The sequence below is a fragment of the Amblyraja radiata genome, chromosome 23 (assembly GCF_010909765.2).
Source record: "Amblyraja radiata isolate CabotCenter1 chromosome 23, sAmbRad1.1.pri, whole genome shotgun sequence".
In the NCBI taxonomy this organism is placed as follows: domain Eukaryota; kingdom Metazoa; phylum Chordata; class Chondrichthyes; order Rajiformes; family Rajidae; genus Amblyraja; species Amblyraja radiata.
In genome coordinates, this window is record NC_045978.1 from 3,595,841 (window position 1) to 3,622,683 (window position 26,843).

Sequence of the window (26,843 nt, forward strand, 5' to 3'; positions counted from 1 at the left end):
GCCCTTCGAGCCAGCACCGCCATTCAATGTGATCATGGCTGATCATCCCCAATCAGTACCCAGTTCCTGCCTTCTCCCCATTTCCCCTGACTCCGCTATCTTCGAGAGCCTTATCTAGCTCTCTCTTAAAAGTATCCAGAGAACCGGCCTCCACCGCCCTCTGAGGCAGAGAATTCCACAGACTCACCACACTCTGTGTGAAAGAGTGTTTCCTTGTCTCCGTTATAAATGGCTTACTCCTTATTCTTAAACTGTGGCCCCTGGTTCTGGACTCCCCCAACATCGGGAACATGTTTCCTGCCTCTAGCGTGTCCAAGCCTTTAATAATCTTATATGTTTCAATATATGTTTCACATGTATCGACAACGATAACAATGAAATTCTTCCATCCAGCAACCAGTAAACACAATGCTCACAGAAAAGATATAACATAGGAGAATTCTATAAATTGATAACCACCAAACTAGTGCGAAAATACAGGAAAGGGGACGGAAGAATGATGAAGGATCTCCACCCGAAACGTCACCTATGCCTTTTCTCCAGAGATGTTGTCTGACCCTCTGAGTTACTCCAGCACTCTGTGTCCATCTTCGGTTTAAACTTGCATCTGAAGTTCCATCCTGCACATAATTCATTAAGTGTTGGTCTGCTGATATCAGCAAATGTATTGTGTTAGCTGTTCATTAATCTATCTGTATATTACTTAAACTCTCATATAGACCACTTCCTGTCGGCATTGTAATTAAATTTGCGCAAAAACGATCCACCATAGCGCTACGATTTTTTGCCACCTTACTCACCATTCTCCTCTGCTGCAAGTCAAAAATGTTTCTTCCGATCGGTGAAATAGTACAAAAGTTATGAGGTTTTGATGGTTCCCCCTCCCCACAGCCCCCAATCCCCCACACACCCTCTCCCCCACACACCCCCCCCTCCCCCACATAAACGCTCTGTGGCCCCTGGTTCAGACAGAGATCACTGCCAGATGTGAGCGGGGAACTTCAATGTAAAATGAATTGGGAATGGGGAGCATTGGAACAAACATTTCCCCTCGGTACATATTAACTGTAATATAATAACGTATGCATATTGGTACGTGCAAACAAAACAAAGATCTTTGTATCATTGTTGTGTTTTATCATTATGAATACCACAGAAAATATTATGTACTCTCAAGATCACATTTATTAGAATAATATTGCTTAAATATATTGTTATTGGACTTTGCATTTCGGGAAAGTCCCAGCTGAGAGGAAGACAGCAAAATACTGAAAATATTGGGGGTGAAAATGACCTCAGGACAGTTTGTTAGGAAAATGAAGGAAATGGTAACTCCTAGGACCACGTGTCGACCATGCTGTGAGTTTGAGTCGAGAGCAAACTCTTCTAAACTCGCAAATTAGGTCGCTGCAGTGGGACAGGCCCTTTACATGATAAAGGGAATAAGGTTTAGTGCAAGATAAATTAAAGATAGTCTGAGGGTCTCTGGTGAGGTAGATAGTAGCTCAGGACCTATCTCTAGTTGTTGATAGAATGGTTCAGGAGTTTTCATATACCCCTTGCAGTTTTTTTTCGGGTGCTCTGGTTTCCTCCAACATCCCAAAGACGTGCGGGTTTGTAAGTTAATTGTCCCTCTATAAATTGCCCCAAATGAGTGGATAACATAGAACTAGTGAGAACAGGTGACCGATGGCTGGTGTGGACTAAGTGGGCCGAAGGGCCTGCTTCCATTCTGTGTCTTTCAATGCGGCCCTTCGAGCCAGCACCGCCATTTATAGAAAAGTCGCAAGTCACTCAATGAAACAAAAATCTTGAATGGATTAGAGTCATCAAGTCACATAGCACGGAAACAGGCCCTTCAGCACAAATTGCCCATGCTGACCAAGACGTCCCATCTAAGCTAGTCCCATCTGCCCATGTTTGGCCTATACCCTTCTGAACCTTTCCCAACCATAAGTCATAAGGTCATAAGTGATAGGAGCAGAATTAGGTCCATGTAAACGCTAGAGGCAGGAGACATGTTCCCAATGTTGGGGGAGTCCAGTACCAGGGCCACAGTTTAAGAATAAGGAATAAGCCATTCAGAACGGAGATGAGGAAACACTTTTCCTCACAGAGAGTGGTGGGTCTGTGGAATTCTCTGCCTCAAAGGGCGGTGGAGGCAAGTTCTCTGGATGCTTTCAAGAGAGAGCTAGATAGGGCTCTTAAAAATAGGGGATATGGGGAGAAGGCAGGAACGGGGTACTGATTGGGGATGATCAGCCATGATCACATTGAATGGCGGTGCTGGCTCGAAGCGTTTCCTCGTCTCCGTTTTAAATGGCATACTCCTTATTCTTAAACCGTGGCCCCTGGTTCTGGACTCCCCCAACATCGGGAACATGTTTCCTGCCTCTAGCGTGTCCAAGCCCTTAACAATCTTATATGTTTCAATGAGATAACCTCTCATCCTTATAAACTCCAGAGTGTACAAGCCCAGCCGCTCCATTCTCTCAGCATACGACAGTCCCCCCATCACGGGAATTAACCTTGTAAACCTACTAGCGAGAATGTCCTTCCTCAAATTAGGGGACCAAAACTGCACACAATACGCCAGGTGTGGTCTCACTAGGGCTCTGTACAACTGCAGAAGGACCTCTTTGCTCCTATATTCGATTCTTCTTGTTATAAAGGCCAACATGCCATTTGCTTTCTTCACTGCCTGCTGTAACTGAATGTATAGACTTTCATAGACTGATGTACAAGGCCCCCGCAGATCCCGCTGTACTTCCCCTTTTCCCAACGAGGCCATTTAGAAACATGTACCAGCAATTCCTTTCTGCTACACATGTTTTGGGTTGGGGTGGAGACCCTACCTGAGACTGGGTTTCCTACCTGGGTCCAATTGTTTTAAACTCAATCACTGCCCCCAATGAAAGGAGGAGGGGGGGGGGAGGGAGGGCATGAAGGAAGGAAGGAAGGAAGGCAAGTTGGAGATGTTGCAAGAGCCAACAGTGTGGTTTCAGGAAGTCGCGGTGAAGTTGCATCGACCGAGGGAGTCTCTTCCAAAACCCAGATCTATCTTCTTGATGGCCAACCCCTTCAGGAGCCTGTGTACCTGTCTCAATGCCTCCCCCAGGAGTAGCCGGGATGGCGAGAAGGATTCGCGGCGACCATCCACAACGTTGGGTGGCGGAGAGAGGCGGCGCTCTGCGCTCTTCACTGCGATCCACGACTTCGGGGCCAGGAGCAGCGACGAGCTCTCCTTTCAAACCGGGGACCAGTTTGAGATCTTGAACGGCGACGCTGACTCCGACAGGTCGTGGTGGTTTGCGAGGAAACGGAGTTGCAACGACGGCGGCAAGTGCAAAGGATATATCCCCTCTAATTATATCGCCAGCAATGAGAGCGTGGTCACCGAACCGTGAGTCCAATGTCCCTGACATCAGCCTGACATTATTAGTGGTGTGGGAATTTCACATTCTTCACATTACCACGTATCGACCCTTGGTTTGCCAGTCGGTTTAGTTAAGGAAGTAACCGCAGATGCTGCTTTACACCGAAGATAGACACAAACAGCTGGAGTAACTCAGTGGGACAGGCAGCATCTCTGGAGAGAAGGGATGGGCGCAACGTTTCGGGTCTGAAGAAGGGTCTCATTCCTTCTCTCCAGAGATGCTGCCTGTCCCGATGAGTTTTACTCCAGCACGTTGTGTCTATCTGCGTTTTAGTTCTAGTTGGGGTTTACAGTGAATGTTACTTTGGATTGCAACCTTGTCGTGGTCGTAGAAACATAGAAAATAGGTGCAGGAGGAGGCCATTCGGCCCTTCAAGCCAGCACCGCCATTCATTGTGATCATGGCTGATCGTCCCCTATCAATAACCCGTGCCTGCCTTCTCCTCATATCCCTTGACTCCACTAGCCCCTAGAGCTCTATCTAACACTCTCTTAAACCCATCCATTGACTTGGCCTCCACTGCCCTCTGTGGCAGGGAATTCCATAAATTCACAACTCTCTGGGTGAAAAAGTTTTTTCTCACCTCAGTCTTAAATGGCCTCCCCTTTAGTCTAAGACTGTGGCCCCTGGTTCTGGGCTCGCCCAACATTGGGAACGTTTTTCCTGCATCTAGCTTGTCCAGTCCTTTTATAATTTTATATGTCTCTATAAGATACCCCCTCATCCTTCTAAACTCGAATAACAATCGGGGAGCTTGTGTGTCTCAGTGACCCCTAGAGCTACACCAGCGGGAGATTCGTCTCCTGTTAGGGTCTCCCATGCTGGACAGGTCGAAGGGTAGAGGTGAGATGAGGAGCGATCCACTGGTCCTCCAGGTTGGAGGTTGAGCACAGGGCCAACGACCCTGTCTCGTAAAACACATATGTTACGGAAACAGCTACTGAAGGAATCGACACTACTGAGTGGAGGACCTTCGTTGCTGCCCTACATGCCGGGAGGCATAATAGGCAATACGTAAGTAAGTAATACCCCTGTCCCACTGTACGAGTTAATTCCAAGAACTCTCCCAAGTTTAAAAAAATCAAACTCGTGGTAAGCACGGAGAATGAACGTAGCGGGTACGTCGGAGCTCGGGGACGTCTCTTAGCGGCTCGTAACGCTAACGGCAACTACTCGGGAAGACTCGCTAACGGCAGGTAAGCACGGGAAGACTCGTGAAGATTTTTCAACATGTTGACAAATGTCCACGAGAGCCCCGAGTACCGACGAGTGGCCATTACCGTAAATCTCCAAGTTTGAATCAGGGCAAACTCGGGAGAACTCATGGAATGAACTCACACCGTGGGACAGGGGTTTTACTTTCCAGAGGATAACAGACCTTGTTATCTATGAGCAGGCGGACCTGACAGATGCACTGGGTGATTGGTGTTGGCAAAAGAAAAAAGACTTGTGTTCTTCAGATATTCAAAAGACAAAGTGCTGGATGAACTCAGCGGGTCAGGCAGCATCTGTGGGGGGAACGGGCAGACGAGGTTTCGGGTCAGGACCTTTCTTCACACGCTAGATGGGTCTCGTTTGTCCATTCCCTCCACAGATGCTGCCTGACTCGCTGAGTTCTTCCAGCACTTTGTATTTTGTTCAGGTTTCCGGCATCTGCAGCAGGGTTGCTTCTAAATCAGGAAGGATATAGATTTTTTTTTAAACACACACAAAGTGCAGGAGTAACTCAGCGGGTCCGGCAACAACTCTGGAGAACATGGATAGTCATTTATTCCTTTTTCTGCAGTGATGCTGCCTGACCCGTTGAGTTACTCCGACATCTTGTGTCTATTTTAGGTTTAGATTCATTCTTGTCACATGCACCAAGATACAATGAAAAACTATGTTTGTCATGTTGTACAAACAGATCAAATAATACTACACACAAATACAATAAAGCCAGACTCAAGTACAATGGAGTGAAGGAGAAGATTTTCCCCTTCGATTTTCTAGCATCTGCAATTCCTTCTTAAACATCTTTTTAGTTTAGTTTAGTTTAGTCAATAGATATGGGTCGAAGGCAGGAACGGGGTACTGATTGTGGATGATCAGCCATGATCACTATGAATGGCTCGAAGGGCCAAATGGCCTACTCCTGCACTCCCCCTCCCATTCCCAATCCGACCTCTCTGTCCTAGATCTCCCCCATTGCCAGAGTGAGCAACAGCGGAAATTGGAGGAACAGCACCTCATATTCCGTCTGGGGACCTTGCGTCCGGATGGCATTAACATTGAATTCTCCCAATTTTGCTAGTCCTTGCTGTCTCCTCCCCTTCCTCAACCCTCTAGCTGTCTCCTCCCACCCTCCCATCCGCCCGCCCTCGGGCTCCTCCTCCTCCCCTTTTCCTTCCTTCCCAGGCAACATTCTAGTAAATCTCCTCTGTACTCTCTCTATTTTGTTGACATCTTTCCTATAATTTGGCGACCAAAATTGCTTAACCCTCGAGCTGTCTCCTCCCATCCCCCCGCCCTCGGGCTCCTCCTCCTCCCTTTTTCCTTCCTTCTCTCCCCCCCCACCCCTATCAGTCTGAAGAAGGGTTTCGGCCCGAAACGTCGCCTATTTCCTTCGCTCCATAGATGCTGCTGCACCCGCTGAGTTTCTCCAGCAATTTTGTGTACCTTCGATCTTCCAGCATCTGCAGTTCCTTTTTGAATACTCCTGCACCTATTGTCTATGTTTCTATGACCGCTCTCTAGTTTGTGATGGGATGGTTCAGTTGCCTGATAACAGCTGGGAAGAAACTGTCCCTGAATCTGGAGGTGTGCGTTTTCACACTTCTGTACCTCCTGCCCGATGGGAGAGGGGGGAAGAGGGAGTGGCCGGGGGTGAGACTGGTCCTTGATTATGCAGGTGGCCTTTGGCCAACAAGAGCACACACTGTATCCTGGTCCCACCATGTACACCATCTATATTTACTTTGTGCAGCTGGTTTGCTGGGAAACTCTGCAGATCCAAAGCAAAAGATCTACTCTGCACGCAGACAGTGAACGGGGCGTTCATCATCAGGGAAAGCGACAACGAAGAGAATGCGTACGCCTTGTCAGGTAAGCACTGTATAACAATAAGTAACATTTCCCCAACTCGTGTGTTAAATGACCCAGTCATGGAGTTATGAATGTGCAGATAGCTATTAATGACTATGATATAGTTGGGATCACGGAGACATGGCTCCAGGGTGACCAAGGCTGGGAGCTGAACATCCAGGGATATTCAATATTCAGGAAGGATAGAGAGAAAGGAAAAGGAGGTGGGGTAGCGTTGCTGATTAGAGAGGAGATTAACGCAATGGAAAGGAAGGACATTAGTTTGGAGGATGTGGAATCGGTATGGGTAGAGCTGCGAAACACTAAGGGGCAGAAAACGCTGGTGGGTGTTGTGTACAGGCCACCTAACAGTAGTAGTGAAGTTGGAGATGGTATCAAACAGGAAATTAGAAATGCGTGCGACAAAGGCAAAACAGTTATAATGGGTGACTTCAATCTACATATAGATTGGGTGAATCAAATTGGCAGGGGTGCTGAGGAAGAGGATTTCTTGGAATGTATGCGGGATAGTTATCTAAATCAACATGTAGAGGAACCAACGAGAGAGCAGGCTATTTTAGACTGGGTATTGAGTAATGAGGAAGGGTTAGTTAGCAGTCTTGTTGTACGTGCCCCCTTGGGCAAGAGTGACCATAATATGGTTGAGTTCTTCATTAGGATGGAGAGTGACATTGTTAATTCAGAAACAATGGTTCTGAACTTAAAGAAAGGTAACTTTGAGGGTATGAGACGTGAATTGGCCAAGATATACTGGCAATTAATTCTAAAAGGGTTGACGGTGGATATGCAATGGAAGACATTTAAAGACTGCATGGATGAACTACAAAAATTGTTCATCCCAGTTTGGCAAAAGAATAAATCAGGGAAGGTAGTGCATCCGTGGATAACAAGGGAAATCAGGGATAGTATCAAAGCGAAGGATGATGCGTACAAATTAGCCAGAAAAAGCAGCATACCGGAGGACTGGGAGGAATTCAGAGACCAGCAGAGGAGGACAAAGGACTTAATTAGGAAAGGAAAAATAGATTATGAAAGAAAACTGGCAGGGAACATAAAAACTGACTGCAAAAGTTTTTATAGATATGTGAAAAGAAAGAGATTAGTTAAAACAAATGTAGGTCCCTTGCAGTCAGAAACAGGTGAGTTGATCATGGGGAACAAGGATATGGCGGACCAATTGAATAACTACTTTGGTTCCGTCTTCACTAAGGAAGACATAAATAATCTGCCGGAAATAGCAGGGGACCGTGGGTCAAAGGAGTTGGAGGAATTGAGTGAAATCCAGGTTAGCCGGGAAGTGGTGTTGGGTAAATTGAATGGATTAAAGGCCGATAAATCCCCAGGGCCAGATAGGCTGCATCCCAGAGTACTTAAGGAAGTAGCTCCAGAAATAGTGGATGCATTAGTAATAATCTTTCAAAACTCTTTAGATCTGGAGTAGTTCCTGAGGATTGGCGGGTAGCAAACGTAACCCCACTTTTTAAGAAGGGAGGGAGAGAGAAAACAGGGAATTACAGACCAGTTAGTCTAACATCGGTAGTGGGGAAACTGCTAGAGTCAGTTATTAAAGATGGGATAGCAGCACATTTGGAAAGTGGTGAAATCATTGGACAAAGTCAGCATGGATTTACAAAAGGTAAATCATGTCTGACGAATCTTATAGAATTCTTCGAGGATGTAACTAGTAGCGTGGATAGGGGAGAACCAGTGGATGTGGTGTATCTGGACTTCCAGAAGGCTTTCGACAAGGTCCCACATAAGAGATTAGTATACAAACTTAAAGCACACGGCATTGGGGGTTCAGTATTGATGTGGATAGAGAACTGGCTGGCAAACAGGAAGCAAAGAGTAGGAGTAAACGGGTCCTTTTCACAATGGCAGGCAGTGACTAGTGGGGTACCGCAAGGCTCAGTGCTGGGACCCCAGCTATTTACAATATATATTAATGATCTGGATGAGGGAATTGAAGGCAATATCTCCAAGTTTGCGGATGACACTAAGCTGGGGGGCAGGGTTAGCTGTGAGGAGGATGCTAGGAGACTGCAAGGTGACTTGGATAGGCTGGGTGAGTGGGCAAATGTTTGGCAGATGCAGTATAATGTGGATAAATGTGAGGTTATCCATTTTGGTGGCAAAAACAGGAAAGCAGACTATTATCTAAATGGTGGCCGACTAGGAAAAGGGGAGATGCAGCGAGACCTGGGTGTCATGGTACACCAGTCATTGAAAGTGGGCATGCAGGTGCAGCAGGCAGTGAAGAAAGTGAATGGTATGTTAGCTTTCATAGCAAAATGATTTGAGTATAGGAGCAGGGAGGTTCTACTGCAGTTGTACAGGGTCTTGGTGAGACCACACCTGGAGTATTGCGTACAGTTTTGGTCTCCAAATCTGAGGAAGGACATTATTGCCATAGAGGGAGTGCAGAGAAGGTTCACCAGACTGATTCCTGGGATGTCAGGACTGTCTTATGAAGAAAGACTGGATAGACTTGGTTTATACTCTCTAGAATTTAGGAGATTGAGAGGGGATCTTATAGAAACTCACAAAATTCTTAAGGGGTTGGACAGGCTAGATGCAGGAAGATTGCTCCCGATGTTGGGGAAGTCCAGGACAAGGGGTCACAGCTTAAGGATAAGGGGGAAATCCTTTAAAACCGAGATGAGAAGAACTTTTTTCACACAGAGAGTGGTGAATCTCTGGAACTCTCTGCCACAGAGGGTAGTCGAGGCCAGTTCATTGGCTATATTTAAGAGGGAGTTAGATGTGGCCCTTGTGGCTAAGGGGATCAGAGGGTATGGAGAGAAGGCAGGTACGGGATACTGAGTTGGATGATCAGCCATGATCATATTGAATGGCGGTGCAGGCTTGAAGGGCCGAATGGCCTACTCCTGCACCTAATTTCTATGTTTCTATGTTTCTATGTTATAGACCCACACAGTGTAAAAACAGGCACTTCAGCCCAACTTGCCCAAGCCGACCAACAGTTAGACAATAGAAAATAGACAATAGGTGCAGGAGTAGGCCATTTGGTCGTTCGAGCCAGCACCGCCATTCAAAAGCTGATGAATGGCTGATCATCCCCAATCAGTACCCCGTTCCTGCCTTCTCCCCATATCTCCTGACTCCGATATTTTTAAGAGCCCCATCTAGCTCTCTCTTGAAAGCATCCAGAGAACCGGCCTCCACCGCCCTCTGAGGCAGAGAATTCCACAGACTCACCACTCTCTGTGAGAAAAAGTGTTTCCTCGTCTCCGTTCTAAATGGCTTACTCCTTATTCTTAAACTGTGGCCCCTGGTTTTGGACTCCCCCAACATCAAGAACATGTTTCCTGCCTCTAGCGTGTCCAAACCCTTAATAATCTTATATGTTTCAATAAGATATCCTGTCATCCTTCTAAACTCCAAGTGTTTCCTCGTCTCCGTTCTAAATGGCTTACCCCTTATTCTTAATTCAGTTCAGTTTTTTGTCACGTGTACCGAGGTTTTGTTGCGTGCTAACCAGTCAGTGGAAAGTCAGTACATGATTACAATCGAGCCATTTGCAGTGTGTAAGGGAATAACATTGATGCAAAGTAAAGCCAGTCAAGGATAGCCCAAGCGTGTCCCACCTACAGTCGTCCCACCCACCTGCGTTTGGCCCGTATCCCTCTAAACCCGTCCTATCCATGTCAAGTCAAGTCAAGTCAAGTCAAGTTTATTTGTCACATACACATACGAGATGTGCAGTGAAATGAAAGTGGCAATGCTCGCGGACTTTTGTGCAAAAAGACAAATAACCAAACAACCAAACAAACTATAAACACAATCATAACACACATATACCTTTACATAATAAATAATGGAAGGAAAAACGTTCAGTAGAGTTAGTCCCTGGTGAGATAGGCGTTTACAGTCCGAATGGCCTCTGGGAATAAACTCCTTCTCAACCTCTCTGTTCTCACCGCATGGCAATGGAGGCGTTTGCCTGACCGTAGCAGCTGGAACAGTCCGTTGCAGGGGTGGAAGGGGTCTCTCATGATATTGTTGGCTCTGGAGTTGCACCTCCTGATGTATAGTTCCTGCAGGGGGGCAAGTGAAGTTCCCATAGTGCGTTCGGCCGAACGCACTACTCTCTGCAGAGCCTTCTTGTCCTTGGCAGAGCAATTCCCAAACCAGATGGTAATGTTCCCGGACAAGATGCTTTCCACCGCCGCTGCGTAGAAGCACTGGAGGATCCTCGGAGACACTCTGAATTTCCTCAATTGCCTGAGGTGGTAAAGGCGCTGCCTTGCCTTACTCACGAGTGCTGAGGCGTGTGATGCCCATGTCATATCCTCGGAGATGTGGACTCCCAGATATTTAAAACAGTTCACCCTATCCACAGGATCCCCATTTATCCTCAATGTCCCTGTGCATCTCTTGTGCTTTTTATCTAAATATCATGAAGATAATTAAATGGAATGAGAAACGGCAGGAGCTCTTCCCGAGACGTATATTCATCGTTGTTAGACATGGGTGAGGTGTGAGACTGAAGTTGTCATTCATAGATGCTGAAATCTTCAGCAAAATACTAACTGTTGGGGGAGCTCAGCTGGCCAGGCAACATCTGTGGAAGGAATGTATTGGTGATGTTTCAGGTTGAGATCTTTATTCACACTGATATAGTAAGGGGGGGGGGGGAAGCTGGAAAAGACAGGAGATAAAAAGTCCCTGGGAACAATAGACCAGGAAGCCCAACGGCTGTGGAAGGTAAGTTTTTACTTCAGACTTTAGAGATACAGTGTGGAAACAGGCCCTTTGGCCCACCGAGTCCATGACGACAGACGATCGACACGTACACTAGCACTTCCCCACCCACGAGGGACAATTTACAATTTTCAGAAGCCAACTAACCTACAAACCTGCACGTCTTTGGAGTTTGGGAGGAAACTGGAGCGCAGCGTCAGAGGCCCGGGTTCGATCCTGACCACGGTTGCTGTCTGTACGTACGTTCCCCCTGTGACTGTGTGGGTTTTCTCCGGGTGCTCCGGTTTCCTCCCACACTCCAAAGACGTACAGGGTTTTAGGTTAAGTGGCTTCGGTAAGCTGTAAAACTGTCCCTAGTGTGTAGGGTAGTGTTAGTGGGCAGGGTGATCGCTGGTCGGCACGGGCTTGGTGGGCCGAAGAGCCTATTTCTGTGTTGTATCTCTACAGTAAAGGAACCAGGTAGAAGTAGCTAATTGGATACATAATTGGCGTGATGGACAGAAAAGGTTTGGAGGGATGTGAACCAAACAGGACAAGCATAGATGGGCATCTTCATCAAGATGGAGGTGAGGGGCGAATGGTCCTGTTTCTGAGCCATATGATTCTATCACCATTGTATCTATTTTATGCTGAATTTAAATGCATGCAGTAGTGAATGCAACAGCAGGCAAAGCTGTGAGTCCAGGCGGTTTGTGGTTAGAATTATATTTGTCTTCTTGTACTAGGACCAACCACAATTGACATTTTCAGTTCTTTTTTCCCCATGATCGAGCAGGCGGAGAGTTCTGATGGTATCGTTCTACCAATCTATATTCTGTATCTTCCCCTTTGCTCTATCTATTCCACTTGCGTTTGACTTGATTGTATTTATGTATAGTTTAGTTTAGTTTAGAGATACAGCGCGGAAACAGGCCCTTCGGCCCACCGAGTCTGTACCGACCGCTAACACTATCCTACACACACCAGGGACAATTTACATTTGTACCAGGCCAATTCATCTACAAACCTGCACGTCTTTGGAGTGGGGGAGGAAACCGAAGGTGTCGGAGAAAACCCACGCGGGTCACGGGGAGAACGTACAAACTCCGTACAGACAGCGCCCGTGGTCGGGATCGAACCCGTGGTCACCGGCGCTGTAAGGCAGCAATTCTACCGCTGCGCCACCGTGACGTATAGCTTTATATGAATGGATAGCAGGCAAAACAAATCTCTTCACCGTTCTTGATGAGTTGAGGAAGAAAAAAAAATACCCGGCCAGAATCTTAGCCATGTGCCTTCATCTCTTTATCTCTTCAGTACTAGACGGAACCACAGTAAGACACTATCGTATCGTCCAAAACGATGCTGGGCAGTATTACCTCAATGTCGTCACACAGTTTTCTAGCCTGAAGGAACTGGTGGAATACTACAAGATGAATTGTCTACGACCTGGTCTCCAATTATCTATACCTTGTCAACAAGTAAGTTAGTTTAAGTAAACAATTGCAAGATTATGAATGAATGAATACGTTTATTGGCCAAGAATTCACATACAAGGAATTTGCCTTCGTGCTCCGCCCACATTATAATACATTATAAACATTAATAATAAAACATTATTGATTAAACATGTGAATTAAATAAAATACCAGAGCAAAAGGAGGCTACAGATGAAACTGTTGGCAACTTTAAAATCTTTTTGGAACAAGAAGTCTTGATCTGGCAGCAGTTCAGTGCTGAAGACATCAAAAACTAGATATCTTATAGACAATAGGTGCAGGAGTAGGCCATTCGGCCCTTCGAGCCAGCACCGCCATTCAATGTGATCATGGCTGATCATCCCCAATCAGTGCCCCGTTCCTGCCTTCTCCCCATATCCCCTGACTCCGCTATCTTTAAGAGCCCTATCTAGCTCTCTCTTGAAAGCATCCAGAGAACCGGACTCCACCGCCCTCTGAGGCAGAGAATTCCACAGACTCACCACTCTCTGTGAGAAAAAGTGTTTCCTCGTCTGCGTTCTAAATGGCTTACCCCTTATTCTTAAGCTGTGGCCCCTGGTTCTGGACTCCCCCAATATCGGGAACATGTTTCCTGCCTCTAGCGTGTCCAAACCCTTAACAATCTTATATGTTTCAATAAGATACCCTGTCATCCTTCTAAACTCCAGAGTGTACAAGCCCAGCCGCTCCATTCTCTCAGCATATGACAATCCCGCCATCCCGGGAATTAACCTTGTAAACCTACGCTGCACTCCCTCAATGGCAAGAATGTCCTTCCTCAAATTAGGGGACCAAAACTGCACACAATACTCCAGGTGTGGTCTCACTAGGGCTCTTGTGTTGAAAGGCAAGGAATGATAGGTATACACAAAATGCTGGAGTAACTCAGCGGGACAGGCACTTCAAACTGAAGAGAAGAGTCTTGATCCGTAAAACGTCGCCATTCCTTCTCTCCAGAGATGCTGCCTGTCCCGCTGAGTTACTCCAGCATTTTGTGTTTATCTTTGCTTTGCCCCGACCAGTAACTGCAGTTGCTTCATACAAATGACAGGTTTAACGTTTGCTGTGCTTGCAAATAAACTGGCCGATTCTTGAGCTGAAGGATTCACACTGTCTGAATACTGTGTGAATTTTATTGTCAGATATTGTTAACTCGGAATGTCCGACATCAGAAACTCATTCGGCGAAGCCTATGGTCATTCCATTTTTCTGATATGTTTAATTCCGCAACCTTTTGGAATGCCAGCTTCAAAATCAAATTACTTCCATTTCTTTCCGTTTCAATGACGTAGCCCGCACAAGACGGATCCTGTGTGCTCTGTTAACTTAAGCCCCTGTCCCACTTAGGAAACCTGAACGGAAACCTCTGGAGACTTTGTGCCCCACCCAAGGTTTCCGTGCGGTCCCTTGGGGTTAGGAGGGGGATAGATCAACCATGATTGAATGGCGGAGTAGACTTGATGGGCCGAATGGCCTAATTCGTCTCCTATCACTTATGATCTCATGTAGACAAAAATGCTGGAAAAACTCAGAGGGTGCAGCAGCATCTATGGAGCTAAGGAAATAGGCCACATTTCGGCACAAAACGTTGCTTATTTCCTTCGCTCCATAGATGCTGCTGCACCCGCTGAGTTTCTCCAGCATTTTTGTCTACGTTCGATTTTCCAGCATCTGCAGTTCCTTCTTAAACACTTATGATCTCATGACCTTTTTAAAAAATTGAACAGAAAACCAACAGACAGATCAATCAATCTGAAGAACGGTCCCAACCTGAAACGTCACCGATCAATGTTCTCCAGAGTTGCTGCTTGAACTGCTGAGTTACTCTGGCACTTTTTTTGTAAACCAGAATCTGCAGTTCCTTGTTTCGACTGTTCTTTAAATTAAATGTTTGTGAATATTTTCCAATCAAAATTCATTCCTATATGAACGTTTAATTCTTTATTTTAATTAATTTTATTTATTAGAAGTAGTGTACATTACAATAATATAAGCCAAAAATAACATCATACATTTCCTGTACCACTTCATATTTTAAACTTTAAAAAGCAGGAAAGTAAAGAGAATAGTAAGTGTGTAAAGTGTGATCAAAAGAGACCCTTAGACAAAGAATAATTCGAAAAAGAATGAAGAAGTAAGCCATAAAAAAAGAAAAAGAGAAAAAGAACACTGAAGATATATAAAAAGTTAAAAAAAGAGATAAAAGGGATATACCAACTTCGTATTTTTCCTCACCCCTCACCAGGTCCTGAAACTTTTCAGAATTCTGTTGCACCTTATACTTGTAGTAAGTCGATAAATGGAGACCAAATCTTTTGGAAATGGTCTGGTTTGCCTGCTAGAAGGAATCTCACATCTTCCAGGTGTAGCATTTCGGACATATTTGAAATCCACATATTTATTGTTGGTTTTTCCAGAATTTAAGTATGAGTTTTTTTCCCCATTATTAAACCGTAATTAAGTAGGCTCTTTTGGGAGGCAGATAGCTCAGGGCTGCCTTCCATGTACGTTTCATTCTAATGGATGATATTTTTTTGGCCATGGGCATCATTTTTTTTTTTTGCTCGAACAAGATTTGCAATTAAAAAGATCGAAAAATAACTTAACATGCATGCATAAAGTGTTCATTTAGTAAAAGCACCAGTAGCAAATATCTGATGTAGCTCATGAATAAGTCTGGTAAAAACCAATTAGTATGAAATTGAAGTAGGGAATAACTGCAGATGCTGGTTTAAATCACAGGTAGACACACAATGCTGGAGTTACTCAGCAGGACAGGCAGCATCTCTGGAGAGAAGGAATGGGGTGATGTTTCGGGTCGAGACCCTTCTTCAGACTGTTCAGTCTCGACCCGAAACGACACCCATTCCTTCTCTCCAAAGATGCCGCCTGTCCGGCTGAATTACTCCAGTATTTTGTGTCTATATTCAGTATGAAATTGAAGATTACAGCCAATGCTTGCTATTATTTAAAGGTCATTTAAGGTCATTTTCTGTATGTGTTTTTTTATTTTGTACTTAAAGCAACATCGACCAAATATAAGAGATTTGTCCCACTTGACGGTGGACGACTGGGAACGTCCCAGATCAGAGTTCACCTTAACAGAAAAGTTGGGATCTGGACATTTTGGAGAAGTTTACGCCGGATATTGGAACAATACGGTGAAAGTGGCCATCAAGACGGTCGAAGTTGGTAAGGCTGCACTGGAGGTGAGGCGTGGCAGAACACAAATTCTAACGTTAGGGAGTGTCTTTGAGACAAGAATGGTACAAGAAGAGTCCCTACCCAAAACTCCAAAAGAGTTGTGAATCTGTGGAATTCTCTGCCACAGAGGGCAGTGGAGGCCAATTCACTGGATGTTTTCAAGAGAGAGTTAGATTTAGCTTTTAGGGCTAATGGAATCAAGGCATATAGGGAAGGGTTTCGACCCGAAACGTTGCCTATTTCCTTCGCTCCATAGATGCTGCCTCACCCTCTGAGTTACTCCAGCATTTTTGTCTACCTACTGATTTTGGATGACCAGCCATGATCATATTGAATGGCGGTGCTGGCTTGAAGGGCCGAATGGCCTATCCTGCACCAAATGTCTATGTTTCTATGTTTCCGTATAATCTATCCATTCCCTCCACAGATACTGCCTGATCTGCTGAGTAATTCCAGCCCCTTGGGTGGTACAGCACTTGAAGTTTCTGTAACATGGAACCCTTTCAACCTATTAATTCATTTGACAATAGACAATAGACAATAGGTGCAGGAGGAGGCCATTCAGCCCTTTGAGCCAGCACCGCCATTCATTGTGATCATGGCTGGTCGTCCCCAATCAATAACCCGTGCCTGCCTTCTCCCCATATCCCTTGACTCCACTAGCCCCTAGAGCTCTATCTAACTCTCTCTTAAATCCAACCACTGACTTGGCCTCCACTGCCCTCTGTGGCAGGGAATTCCATAAATTCACAACTCTCTGGGCGAAAAAAAAAATTCTCACCTCAGTCTTTGATGGCCTCCCCTTTATTCTAAGACTGTGGCCCCTGGTTCTGGACTCGCCCAACATTGGGAACATTTTTCCTGCATCTAGCTTGTCCAGTCCTTTTACAATTTTATATGTTTCTATAAGATATCCCCTCATCCTTCTAAACTCCAGTGAATACAAGCCTAGTCTTTTCAATCTTTCCTCATATGACAGTCCTGCCATCCCAGGGATCAATCTCGTGAACCTACGCTGCACTGCCTTAATCACAAGGATTGAATCTACTGAATCAGTCAGCAGACATCTATATTTCTAGATTATGAAGTAATTATATCTTAAATTATATCGTGAAACCTTTACAAAAATGTCACGAAGAATAGAAAATATTGATTTAGAAACAGTTCAATCAATTTTGACCGTGCCAGCCAAAAATAGTTTCAAGTGAATCCCTTTTCTTGTCTCTTGGATCAAACAAGTGTAGTGTATATACTTGTTCATTGCCAGTCAAAGACTACCATACGATACGATACGATAGAACTTTATTTATCCCAGAAGGGAAATTGATCAAACCTTGTAGAGGGGACTCGCAGGAGTCCAGCCACAAACCAAGTGGACACAAGTTATGTGCCCGAGAAGTGTTTTATTCTCTACGATACAGCTCCCTACTCCTCGCTGGTCATGGGCGTTGCCTATAACGTTGCCTATTTCCTTCGCTCCATAGATGCTGCTGCACCCGCTGAGTTTCTCCAGCATTTATGTCCACCTTCGATTTTCCAGCATCTGCCGTTCCTTTTTGAACACTTTGTTTAGTTTAGTTTAGTTTAGTGATACAGCATGGAAACAGGCCCTTCGGCCCATCGAGTCCGTACCAACCTACAATCACACCACACACTAGTTCTATCCGACACTCTAGGGACAATTTACAAAAGCCGATTAGCCTACAAACCCGGAATGTGGGAGGAAACCGGAGCACCCGGAGAAATCCCACACCGTCATAGGGAGAACGTGCAAACTCCGCACAGACAGCACCCGTAGTCGGGGTCAAAAGGCAGCAACTACACCGCGGCGCCATCGTGCCGCGCTAGGTTATAGGAAGGTTTGTGAGGGGTAGGATAAACATGCTTGGAAATAGTTTAATCATGGCTATGTCCACGCTCGATGTTAGAATGTCAGGTTCAGTAAACATCAAGCCTTGGACCTGAAGCGTTGCCTGCGTTTTTTTCCCGACCCACCGAGATTTTTCCGGCATTTTCTTTTTTGGATTTTCCGCCTCTTTCTGTTTTCGTTCATTTCCGTTCGTGACGATGTCACGCGTTTTCTACCCTAGATTTAATGAAGGAGAAAGACTTCCAGATGGAGACGCAGATCATGAAGAGGCTGCAGCACCCGCACCTCATATCTCTCTACGCAACGTGCACGACCTCTGATCCGTTCTACATTGTGACCGAGCTGATGCAATATGGCAGCCTGCTGAATTATTTACGAAGTTGAGTTGACATCCTCGTTACTTTTACTTTAGTTTACTTTAGTCTTTATTTCGAACAGAATAAAAGAATAAAAAGTAAGTGTGAAACACCATACAAAAAACAAAATAACAAAATATAAAGTGTCATAAACAATATCTATATATAAATGAAATCGTATGTGTCCGAAAAGGAGCAGGAAGAAGCCAAAGCTTATTAATTCCCACCCTTATTCAACTGCTGGTAATTATCTTATACAAATTTAGCAGCTATACGTACACCATATGTACACCAGCAGCTATACGTACACCATATGTACACCAGCAGCTATACGTACACCATATGTACACCACCAGCTATATGTACACCAAATTATTTACATTTATACACTAATCAAATATTTACAAAGCCATACAAAAAAAGAGAGAAAAAAAGTCTGGGGATGAAGTACGGAAAGAGGTCCTTCAGCCTCTTGAAGAGATGACACAAAATGCTGGAGTAACTCAGCGGATCAGGCAGCACCTCTGGAGAAAAAAGACGGGTTACGTTTCGGTTCGGGACCCCTCGTCAGACTCAGTCAAGGGCCTGTCCCACTTGGCGATATTTTCGGCGACTGCCGGCATCATTGACTGACGTATCAGGTCACCGAAAAACTCGCGGAGTGACGACGTATTGGAACGGGGTACTGATTGTGGATGATCTGCCATGATCACATTGAATGGCGGTGCTGGCTTGAAGGGCCGAATGGCCTACTCCTGCACCTATTGTCTATTGTCTATTGCAACATTTTTTGTCTCCCCGCTGGATTTTGAAATGTTCAAAATCTTTTGGCGACACTGATATGACGCGGGCAATCGCCAAAGAAATCGCCAAGTGGGACAGGCCCTTTAATCATACAACCATTTACCATTTAGAATTAATTATTTTGCAATTTTATTACTATTACTTGTTAACGAGAAGATATTTGGTGACAGACACCTGTTTGAAATTAATTCGCAACCTACAATCTGGACACAAAGTGTTGGAGTAACTCAGCGGGACAGGCAGCATCTCTGGAGAGAAGGAATGGGTGATGTTTCGGGTCGAGACCCTTCCTCAGTTACTCCAGCATTTTGTGTCTTTCTTCGATTTAAACCAGCATCTGCAGTTCTTTCCTACACATTTTGTCTGGAGAATATGGATAAGGTTCAAACTGGAGAAGGGTCCCGACCCGAAATGCCTGGCCTGTTGAGTTACTCCAGCGCTTTCTGTCTATCTTTGTTATAAGCCAGCATCTGCAGTTCCTTGTCTCTACCTTCGGCCCACCGAGTCCACGCCGACCATCGATCACCCGTACACACTAGTTCTATGTTATCCTCATCCACTCCCTACACACTAGCGCCAATTTACCGAGGGGCGATTAACCTACAAATTTGCAAGTCAATGGGGTGTGGGAGGAAACCGGAGCACCCGGAGGAAACCCACGGGGTCACGGGGAGAACGTGCAAACTCCACACTTTGTGTTTTTGTATTCAGGTGGGTGTCTTTGATGGTCAGCATGGACATGATGGGCCGAAGGGCCTCTTTCAGTGCTGCGTGATACTATTTCTATGCTGGATGACTCTGTGACATGAAGCATCAATGCTTATGGCAAAGTGTGTGTTCTCTCAGGCAATGAAGGATCGTGTTTGAACCTGGAGTGTTTGCTGGACATGACGGTCCAGGTGGCCGAAGGGATGGAGTATCTGGAATCACAAAACTACATCCATCGCGACTTGGCCGCGAGGAATATCCTGGTTGGGGAGAATCACAGTTGTAAGATTGCAGATTTTGGATTAGCCAGAATTATACAGGTAAAGTTGATTTTCATTCCCTATCACAGCAGATCATTGTCTTTCATACCATTGCCAGAATGATGCCTGGATTAGGATGTGCCAGCGACAGGGAGAAGTTAGACAGATTTGGATAATTTTCTCTGGAAGACCAGAGGTTAGACTTTAGACTTTAGAGATACAGTGCGGAAACAGGCCCTTCGGCCCACCAGGTCCGCGATCACCCCATATACTAGCACTATCCTACACACTAGGGACAATTTACAATTAACAAAAACACAAACCTGTACGTACGTCCTTGGAGTGTGGGAGGAAACTGAAGGACCCGGAGAAAACAGTGGCGGTGGTGCAGCGGCAGATTTCCTGCCTTACAGCGAATGCAGCGCCGGAGACCCGGGTTCGATCCCGACTACGGGCGCTGTCTGTACGGAGTTTGTACGTTCTCCCCGTGACCTGCGTGGGTTTTCTCCGAGATCTTCGGTTTCCTCCCACACTCCAAAGACGTACAGGTTTGTAGGTTAATTGGCTTGTTGTAAATGTAAAAACTGTCCCTAGTGGGTGTGGGATAGTGTTAATGTGCGGGGATCGCTGGTCGGCGCAGACCGAAGGGACTGTTTCCGCGCTGTATCTCTAAACTAGAAATAAAACCACGTGATCACAGGGAGAACGTACAAACTTTGTACAGACAGCACCTGTAGTCAGGCATGAACCTGGGCCTCAGGTGCTAGGAGATAGCAACTCTACCGCTGCGCCACTCCCCCCACGGGGAATAATGAGAGATGCAGATAGGGTAGACAGTCAGAACCTATCCACAAGGGTGAGAATGCCAAGTACTAGAGGGTGAAGTTAAAACTATATCAAATGATGAGAGGCATCGAGAGGAAAAACAGCTAGAATGTAGAAACAAGGAACTGTTGATGCTGGTTTACAAAAAAGGACACAAAGTGCTGGAGTAACTCAGCGGGTCAGGCAGCACCTCTGGATACAAGGAATGGGTGACGTTTCACAAAGTGCCAGAGTAAAAGCCCTGTCCCACTTTCACGACCTAATTCTCGACCTTTATTACTTGTGGACATTTTTCATCAGGCTAGAAAAACGCCCCGACCAACTTGGTGCCACAAGTACCTACGACTAGCATTACGATCTGTTACGACCAACCTACGACCCTCCTACGACCTCGTGACATAGAAACATAGAAACATAGAAATTAGGTACAGAAGTAGGCCATTCGGCCCTTCGAGCCTGCACCGCCATTCAATATGATCATGGCTGATCATCCAACTCAGTATCCCGTACCTGCCTTCTCTCCATACCCTCTGATCCCCTTAGCCACAAGGGCCACATCTAACTCCCTCTTAAATATAGCCAATGAACTGGCCTCGACTACCCTCTGTGGCAGAGAGTTCCAGAGATTCACCACTCTCTGTGTGAAAAAAGTTCTTCTCATCTCGGTTTTAAAGGATTTCCCCCTTATCCTTAAGCTGTGACCCCTTGTCCTGGACTTCCCCAACATCGGGAGCAATCTTCCTGCATCTAGCCTGTCCAACCCCTTAAGAATTTTGGAATGACGACCTCGTGACGGCTATGCTGCGAGTATGAGTCAAGGGCAAACTCGGCAGAGGTGGTGAATTAGGTCGTGATAGTGGGAACAGGCCCTTTACTCAGCGGGTCAGGCAGCATCTCTGGAGAACGTGGAGAGGTGACGTTTTGGGTCAGGACCCAGCAGACGGAATAATTATCCTCGGGTGGAAATGTCAAAGACTGGAGGGCAGACCCGGAGCGTCGCCTATCCATGTTCTCCAGAGATGCTGCCTGACCCGCTGAGTTACTCCAGCGCTTCATACCATTCGGCAGAGCTAGGTTTCAGATAAAGGACCTTGGAACAGCATCACCATCTGGTGGTTGTATCATGTTTTAGCAAAAACTGGAATCAGACTGGCGTGCTGTCATTAGAGCCGTCCTTAAAGATGCATCTCCAAGCATGGGGTTGACTGGAACATCCTACTCCTTGCTTTGTATACAGGAGTAATGGCATTTCTAGTAATTAGGTGGTGGTGAATGGCGGCCCTTTGCGTGCTGGTCCACTATGCTGTGGGACTTTAGACTAAAGAGATACAGTGGGAAAACAGGCCCTTCAGCCCATCGAGTCCGTGCCGACCAGCGATCACCCCGTACGCTATTACAGCACCACCCACTAGGGACAATTTACAATTTACCAAAGCCAATTAATCTACAAACCTGCACGTTTTTGGAGTGTGGGAGAAAATCAGGGCACCCGGAGAAAACCCACGCAGTCATAGGGAGAGCGTGCAAACTCCGTACAGACAGCAGTCGAAGTCAGGATCGAAATCAGGATCGAACAACTAAACACTAAATGGCATTGGGTGAGTGAGCTGGGAGCAGCCGAACGTGGACATGGCGAACATTGCAGCCACTGCAAAAACAACGACAACAATAACAACAAATAATAAATAGTTTAAATAAATACATTTAAACTCAGAGGATCAGGCAGCATCTCAGGAGAAAAGGAATAGGTGACGTTTCGGGTCGAGACCCCCCTCTGGTCATATCCGGCTTGGGCAGCTTACAACCCCAGCAGTAGGAACATTGAATTCTCCAGTTTTAGGCAAACTACCCTCTTTTTAGGGCAGTATGGTGGCGCATGCAGTAGAGTTACTGCCTTACAGCGCTTGCAGCGCCAGAGACCCGGGTTCGATCCCAACTACGGGTGCTGTCTGTACAGAGTTTGTACGTTCTCCCCGTGACCTGTGTGGGTTTTTCCCGAGATCTTTAGTTTCCTCTCGCACTCCAAAGACGTACAGGTTGCATAATTACACTATACACACTCAACCTTAAGGGGTTGGACAGGCTAGATGCAGGAAGATTGCTCCCGATGTTGGGGAAGTCCAGGACAAGGGGTCACAGCTTAAGGATAAGGGGGAAATCCTTTAAAACCGAGATGAGAAGAACTTTTTTTCACACAGAGAGTGGTGAATCTCTGGAACTCTCTGCCACAGAGGGTAGTCGAGGCCAGTTCATTGGCTATATTTAAGAGGGAGTTAGATGTGGCCCTTGTGGCTAAGGGGATCAGAGGGTATGGAGAGAAGGCAGGTACGGGATACTGAGTTGGATGATCAGCCATGATAATATTGAATGGCGGTGCAGGCTCGAAGGGCCTACTCCTGCACCTAATTTCTATGTTTCTATGTAACCCATTTGGCTTGGGTCTGTATACTTGGCATCTAGTGTAAATTGTCCCTAGTGTGTGTAGGATAGTGTTAGTGTGCGGGGATCGCTGGTCGGTGCGGACTCGATGGGCCGAAGCGCCTGTTCCCGCGCTGTAGCTCTAAACTAAACTAAACACTTCCTTAGTGAGACCATCAAGGTCCGAGATGGCCACACCTTGTGCACAGAGCTGCCACCCCTAGCATGACCACAGAGGGGCAGCACCAGCAAAACAATCGGGGTGAATCACTGTAAATAAGACAAGTATTCTCGTGCAAAATCTTACATCCATTGGATCTGCAATCATCCATTATAATCGCTGCACTCTTTGCAATCTTAATTTCAACAGCAGCATTTCTAACTATGCTCTCTTAAATCTACCCTCAGACCGGTCGATCTCATTGGTGACCTTTCAACCATCGTTAATCGGACTTTATATTAGACTAAATGATTTACCCTTTATCTGTGGGCAGCTTGATTGAAATATAGTCTTTTCTTTGACTGGATGGCGCGCAAACAGAATATTTACTCTGCACCTCGCTACACCTGACAACAAGAAACTAAACTAAACTAAACTCGGATCTTAACCATAGACAATGGGTGCAGGAGTAGGCCATTCGGCCCTTCGAGCCAGCACCGCCATTCCGTGGGATCATGGCTGATCATCCACAATCAGTACCCCGTTCCTGCCTTCTCTCCATATCCCCTGACTCCGCTATCTTTAAGAGCCCTATCTAACTCTCTCTTGAAAGCATCCAGAGAACCTGCCTCCACTGCCCTCTGAGGCAGAGAATTCCACAGACTCACAAAAGTTTTTCCCCATCTCTGTTCTAAATGACTTACCCCTTATTCTTAAACTGTGGCCCCTGGTTCTGGACTCCTCCAACATCGGGAATATGTTTCCTGCTTCTAGCCTGAACCAATCCCTTAATAATCTTATAAGTTTCAATAAGATATCCTCTCATCCTTCTGAATTCCAGAGTGTACCTGCCCAGCCGCTCCATTCTATCAACATATGACAGTCCCGCCATCCCGGGAATTAACCTGGTGAACCTACGCTGCACTCCCTCAATAGCAAGAATGTCCTCCCTCAAATTTGGGGACCAAAACTGCACACAATACTCCAGGTGTGGTCTCACTAGGGCCCTGTACAACTGCAGAAGGACTTCTTTGCGCCAAATGCCGTTCGCTTTCTTCACTGTCTGCTGTACCTGCATGCTTAACGTATCCTAATTATTACAACAGATTTTATGTTGGGACCATATACACTTCCCTTGTTTACTATCCCCCTCACCTCTATCCACCTATCACTCTTGACCCGACCGCACATGAACCAATTCCTTCCCTCCAGAGATGCTGTCCCACTGAGTTACTCCAGTAGTTTAGTAGTTTGTGTCCACCTTCGATGTAAACCAGCACTGGCAGATATTTCCTATCCAGCTCTCATTCCCCCCCCCCCCCCCCCCCCCACCCCCCACTATACTACAATCACTGAGGAAGGGTCCCGACCCAAAACATCACCTGCCCATGTTTCCATGTTCTCCAGAGATGATGGCTGACCCGCTGAGTTACTCCAGCACTCTGTGTCTTGTTCATATGCAATGTTGTCATTTCTGCCACATCCAGGATGGGGCATACGTTTCGCAATCGACTACAATCCCCTACAAATGGACGGCCCCAGAAGCGATAGAGTTTGGTTATTTCTCCGTGAAGTCTGACGTCTGGTCGTTTGGCATCCTCCTTTATGAAGTCATCACTTATGGAAAAACCCCTTATCCAGGTAAGTCATGGAACTTCGTTAATTCAGCTTTATTTGTCACATACACATACAAGATGTACAGTGACATGAAAGTGGCAATGCCTGCGGGATGGTGCAAAACAACAGAACAACAGAATAGAAGAGTCCGTTGCTGGGGGAGGTAGGGGTCCCCCATAATGTTGCTGGCTCTGGATCTGCACCTCCTGGTGTATAGGTCCTGCAGGGGGGCGAGTGTAGTTCCCATGGTGCGTTCGGCCGAACGCACTACTCCCGGCAGAGGGTGGTGGGTATATGGAATGAGCTGCCTGGGGAGGTAGTTGAGGAAGGTACTATCATAACATTTAAAATACATTTGAACAGGTATATGGATAGGAATGCACTGATGCATTCAAGAGTAGAAATCCAGGCCAGGACAGCATCAGTTACTGGGCGGAACGAACAGAGGCAGGGGGGAACTAGTGGAGATGGGGCATGTTGGGCAAGGTTGGGCTGAAGGGCCTGTTTCCACGCTGTGTGGAATTGAGCAGCTGGGCTTGTACACACTGGAGTTTAGAAGGATAAGAGGGGGATCTCATTGAAACATATAAGATTGTTAAGGGCTTGGACACGCTAGAGGCAGGAAACATGTTCCCGATGTTGGGGAGTCCAGAACCAGGGGCCACAGTTTAAGAATAAGGAGTAAGCCATTTAGAACGGAGATGAGGAAACACTTTTTCACACAGAGAGTTGTGAGTCTGTGGAATTCTCTGCCTCAGAGGGCGGTGGAGGCAGGTTCTCTGGATACTTTCAAGAGAGAGCTAGATAGGGCTCTTAAAGATAGCGGAGTCAGGGGATATGGGGAGAAGGCAGGAACGGGGTACTGATTGGGGATGATCAGCCATGATCACATTGAATGGCAGTGCTGGCTAGAAGGGCCGAATGGCCTACTCCTGCACCTATTGTCTATTGTCTATTGTGACTCTGTGATGCTATAAATGGTTCCGATGCAGGAATGGACAACCAGGAGATGGTGAGGGTGGTTTCTCATGGCTACCGGATGCCGTGCCCGGACGGATGTCCAAACACACTGCACCAAGTGATGCTGAGTTGCTGGGAGTGTACGGCAGCCCTTCGCCCGTCGTTTGCGACGTTAGTGAAGACGCTATCAGCCTTCAACACAATGCATTTATATTAAACCAGAACAATTAAAAATTAAAATTGTTGATGTTGGAAATCCTAAATAAAACAGAAAATGTCACAAAATATCAATTCTTGATTAGTACGGGTGTCAGGGGTTATGGGGAGAAGGCAGGTGAATGGGGATAGGAGGGTAGACTATGGCCCGAATGGCCTAATATTGCTCCGAGAACATATGAACTTGTGTACATGTTGTCAGGTACTCAGGAGTTCATAGGTCATGCGGGGGTTGCTGGTCGGTGTGGACTTGCTGGGCCGAATGGCTTGTTTCCGCTGTATTTCTAAACAAAACTAAATTTAAACCCCTGTCCCACTGTACGAGTTCATTCCAAGAACTCTCCCGAGTTTGCCATGATTCAAACTCGGGGATTTACGGTAATGGCCACTCGTCGGTACTCGGGGCTCTCGTGGACATTTTTCATCATGTTGAAAAATCTTCACGAGTCTTCCCGCGCTTACCTGCTGTTAGCGAGTCTTCCCGAGTGCCTGCCGTTAGCGCTAAGAGACGTCCCCGAGCTCCGACGTACCCGCTACGTTCATTCTCCGTGCTTACCACGAGTTTGATTTTTTTTAAACTCGGGAGAGCTCTTGGAATGAACTCGTACCGTGGGACAGGGGTATAAACCTGAAAAATCATCTCTTCATTTCCTCCAGAGACGCTGCCTGTCCCGCTGAGTTACTCCAGCAGTTTGTGTCTACCGTCAGTGTGAACCATCTT

At 46.2% G+C, this 26,843-nt stretch overlaps 1 protein-coding gene across 1 annotated transcript; it reads left to right on the forward strand.

Moving 5' to 3' along the window:
• Positions 1-2,942: 2,942 nt before the first annotated feature.
• Positions 2,943-26,123, forward strand: LOC116986057 (tyrosine-protein kinase SRK3-like). The gene is made up of 8 exons (XM_033041237.1): positions 2,943-3,403; positions 6,403-6,521; positions 12,444-12,706; positions 15,748-15,916; positions 18,019-18,177; positions 19,805-19,986; positions 24,817-24,970; positions 25,939-26,123. The coding sequence occupies exons 1-8, from the start codon at positions 2,943-2,945 to the stop codon at positions 26,121-26,123; spliced, it is 1,692 nt and encodes a 563-aa protein (XP_032897128.1).
• Positions 26,124-26,843: the final 720 nt, after the last annotated feature.

Bases quoted from the DNA above. Each gene is read 5' to 3' on its own strand.
- LOC116986057 (XM_033041237.1), top strand. From the start codon at position 2,943: ATGAAGGAAGGAAGGAAGGAAGGCAAGTTGGAGATGTTGCAAGAGCCA. The intron at 18,178-19,804 runs GTTGAGTTGACA...GTGTTCTCTCAG, and splicing joins CCTGCTGAATTATTTACGAA to GCAATGAAGGATCGTGTTTG. The intron at 24,971-25,938 runs GTAAGTCATGGA...GTTCCGATGCAG, and splicing joins TGGAAAAACCCCTTATCCAG to GAATGGACAACCAGGAGATG.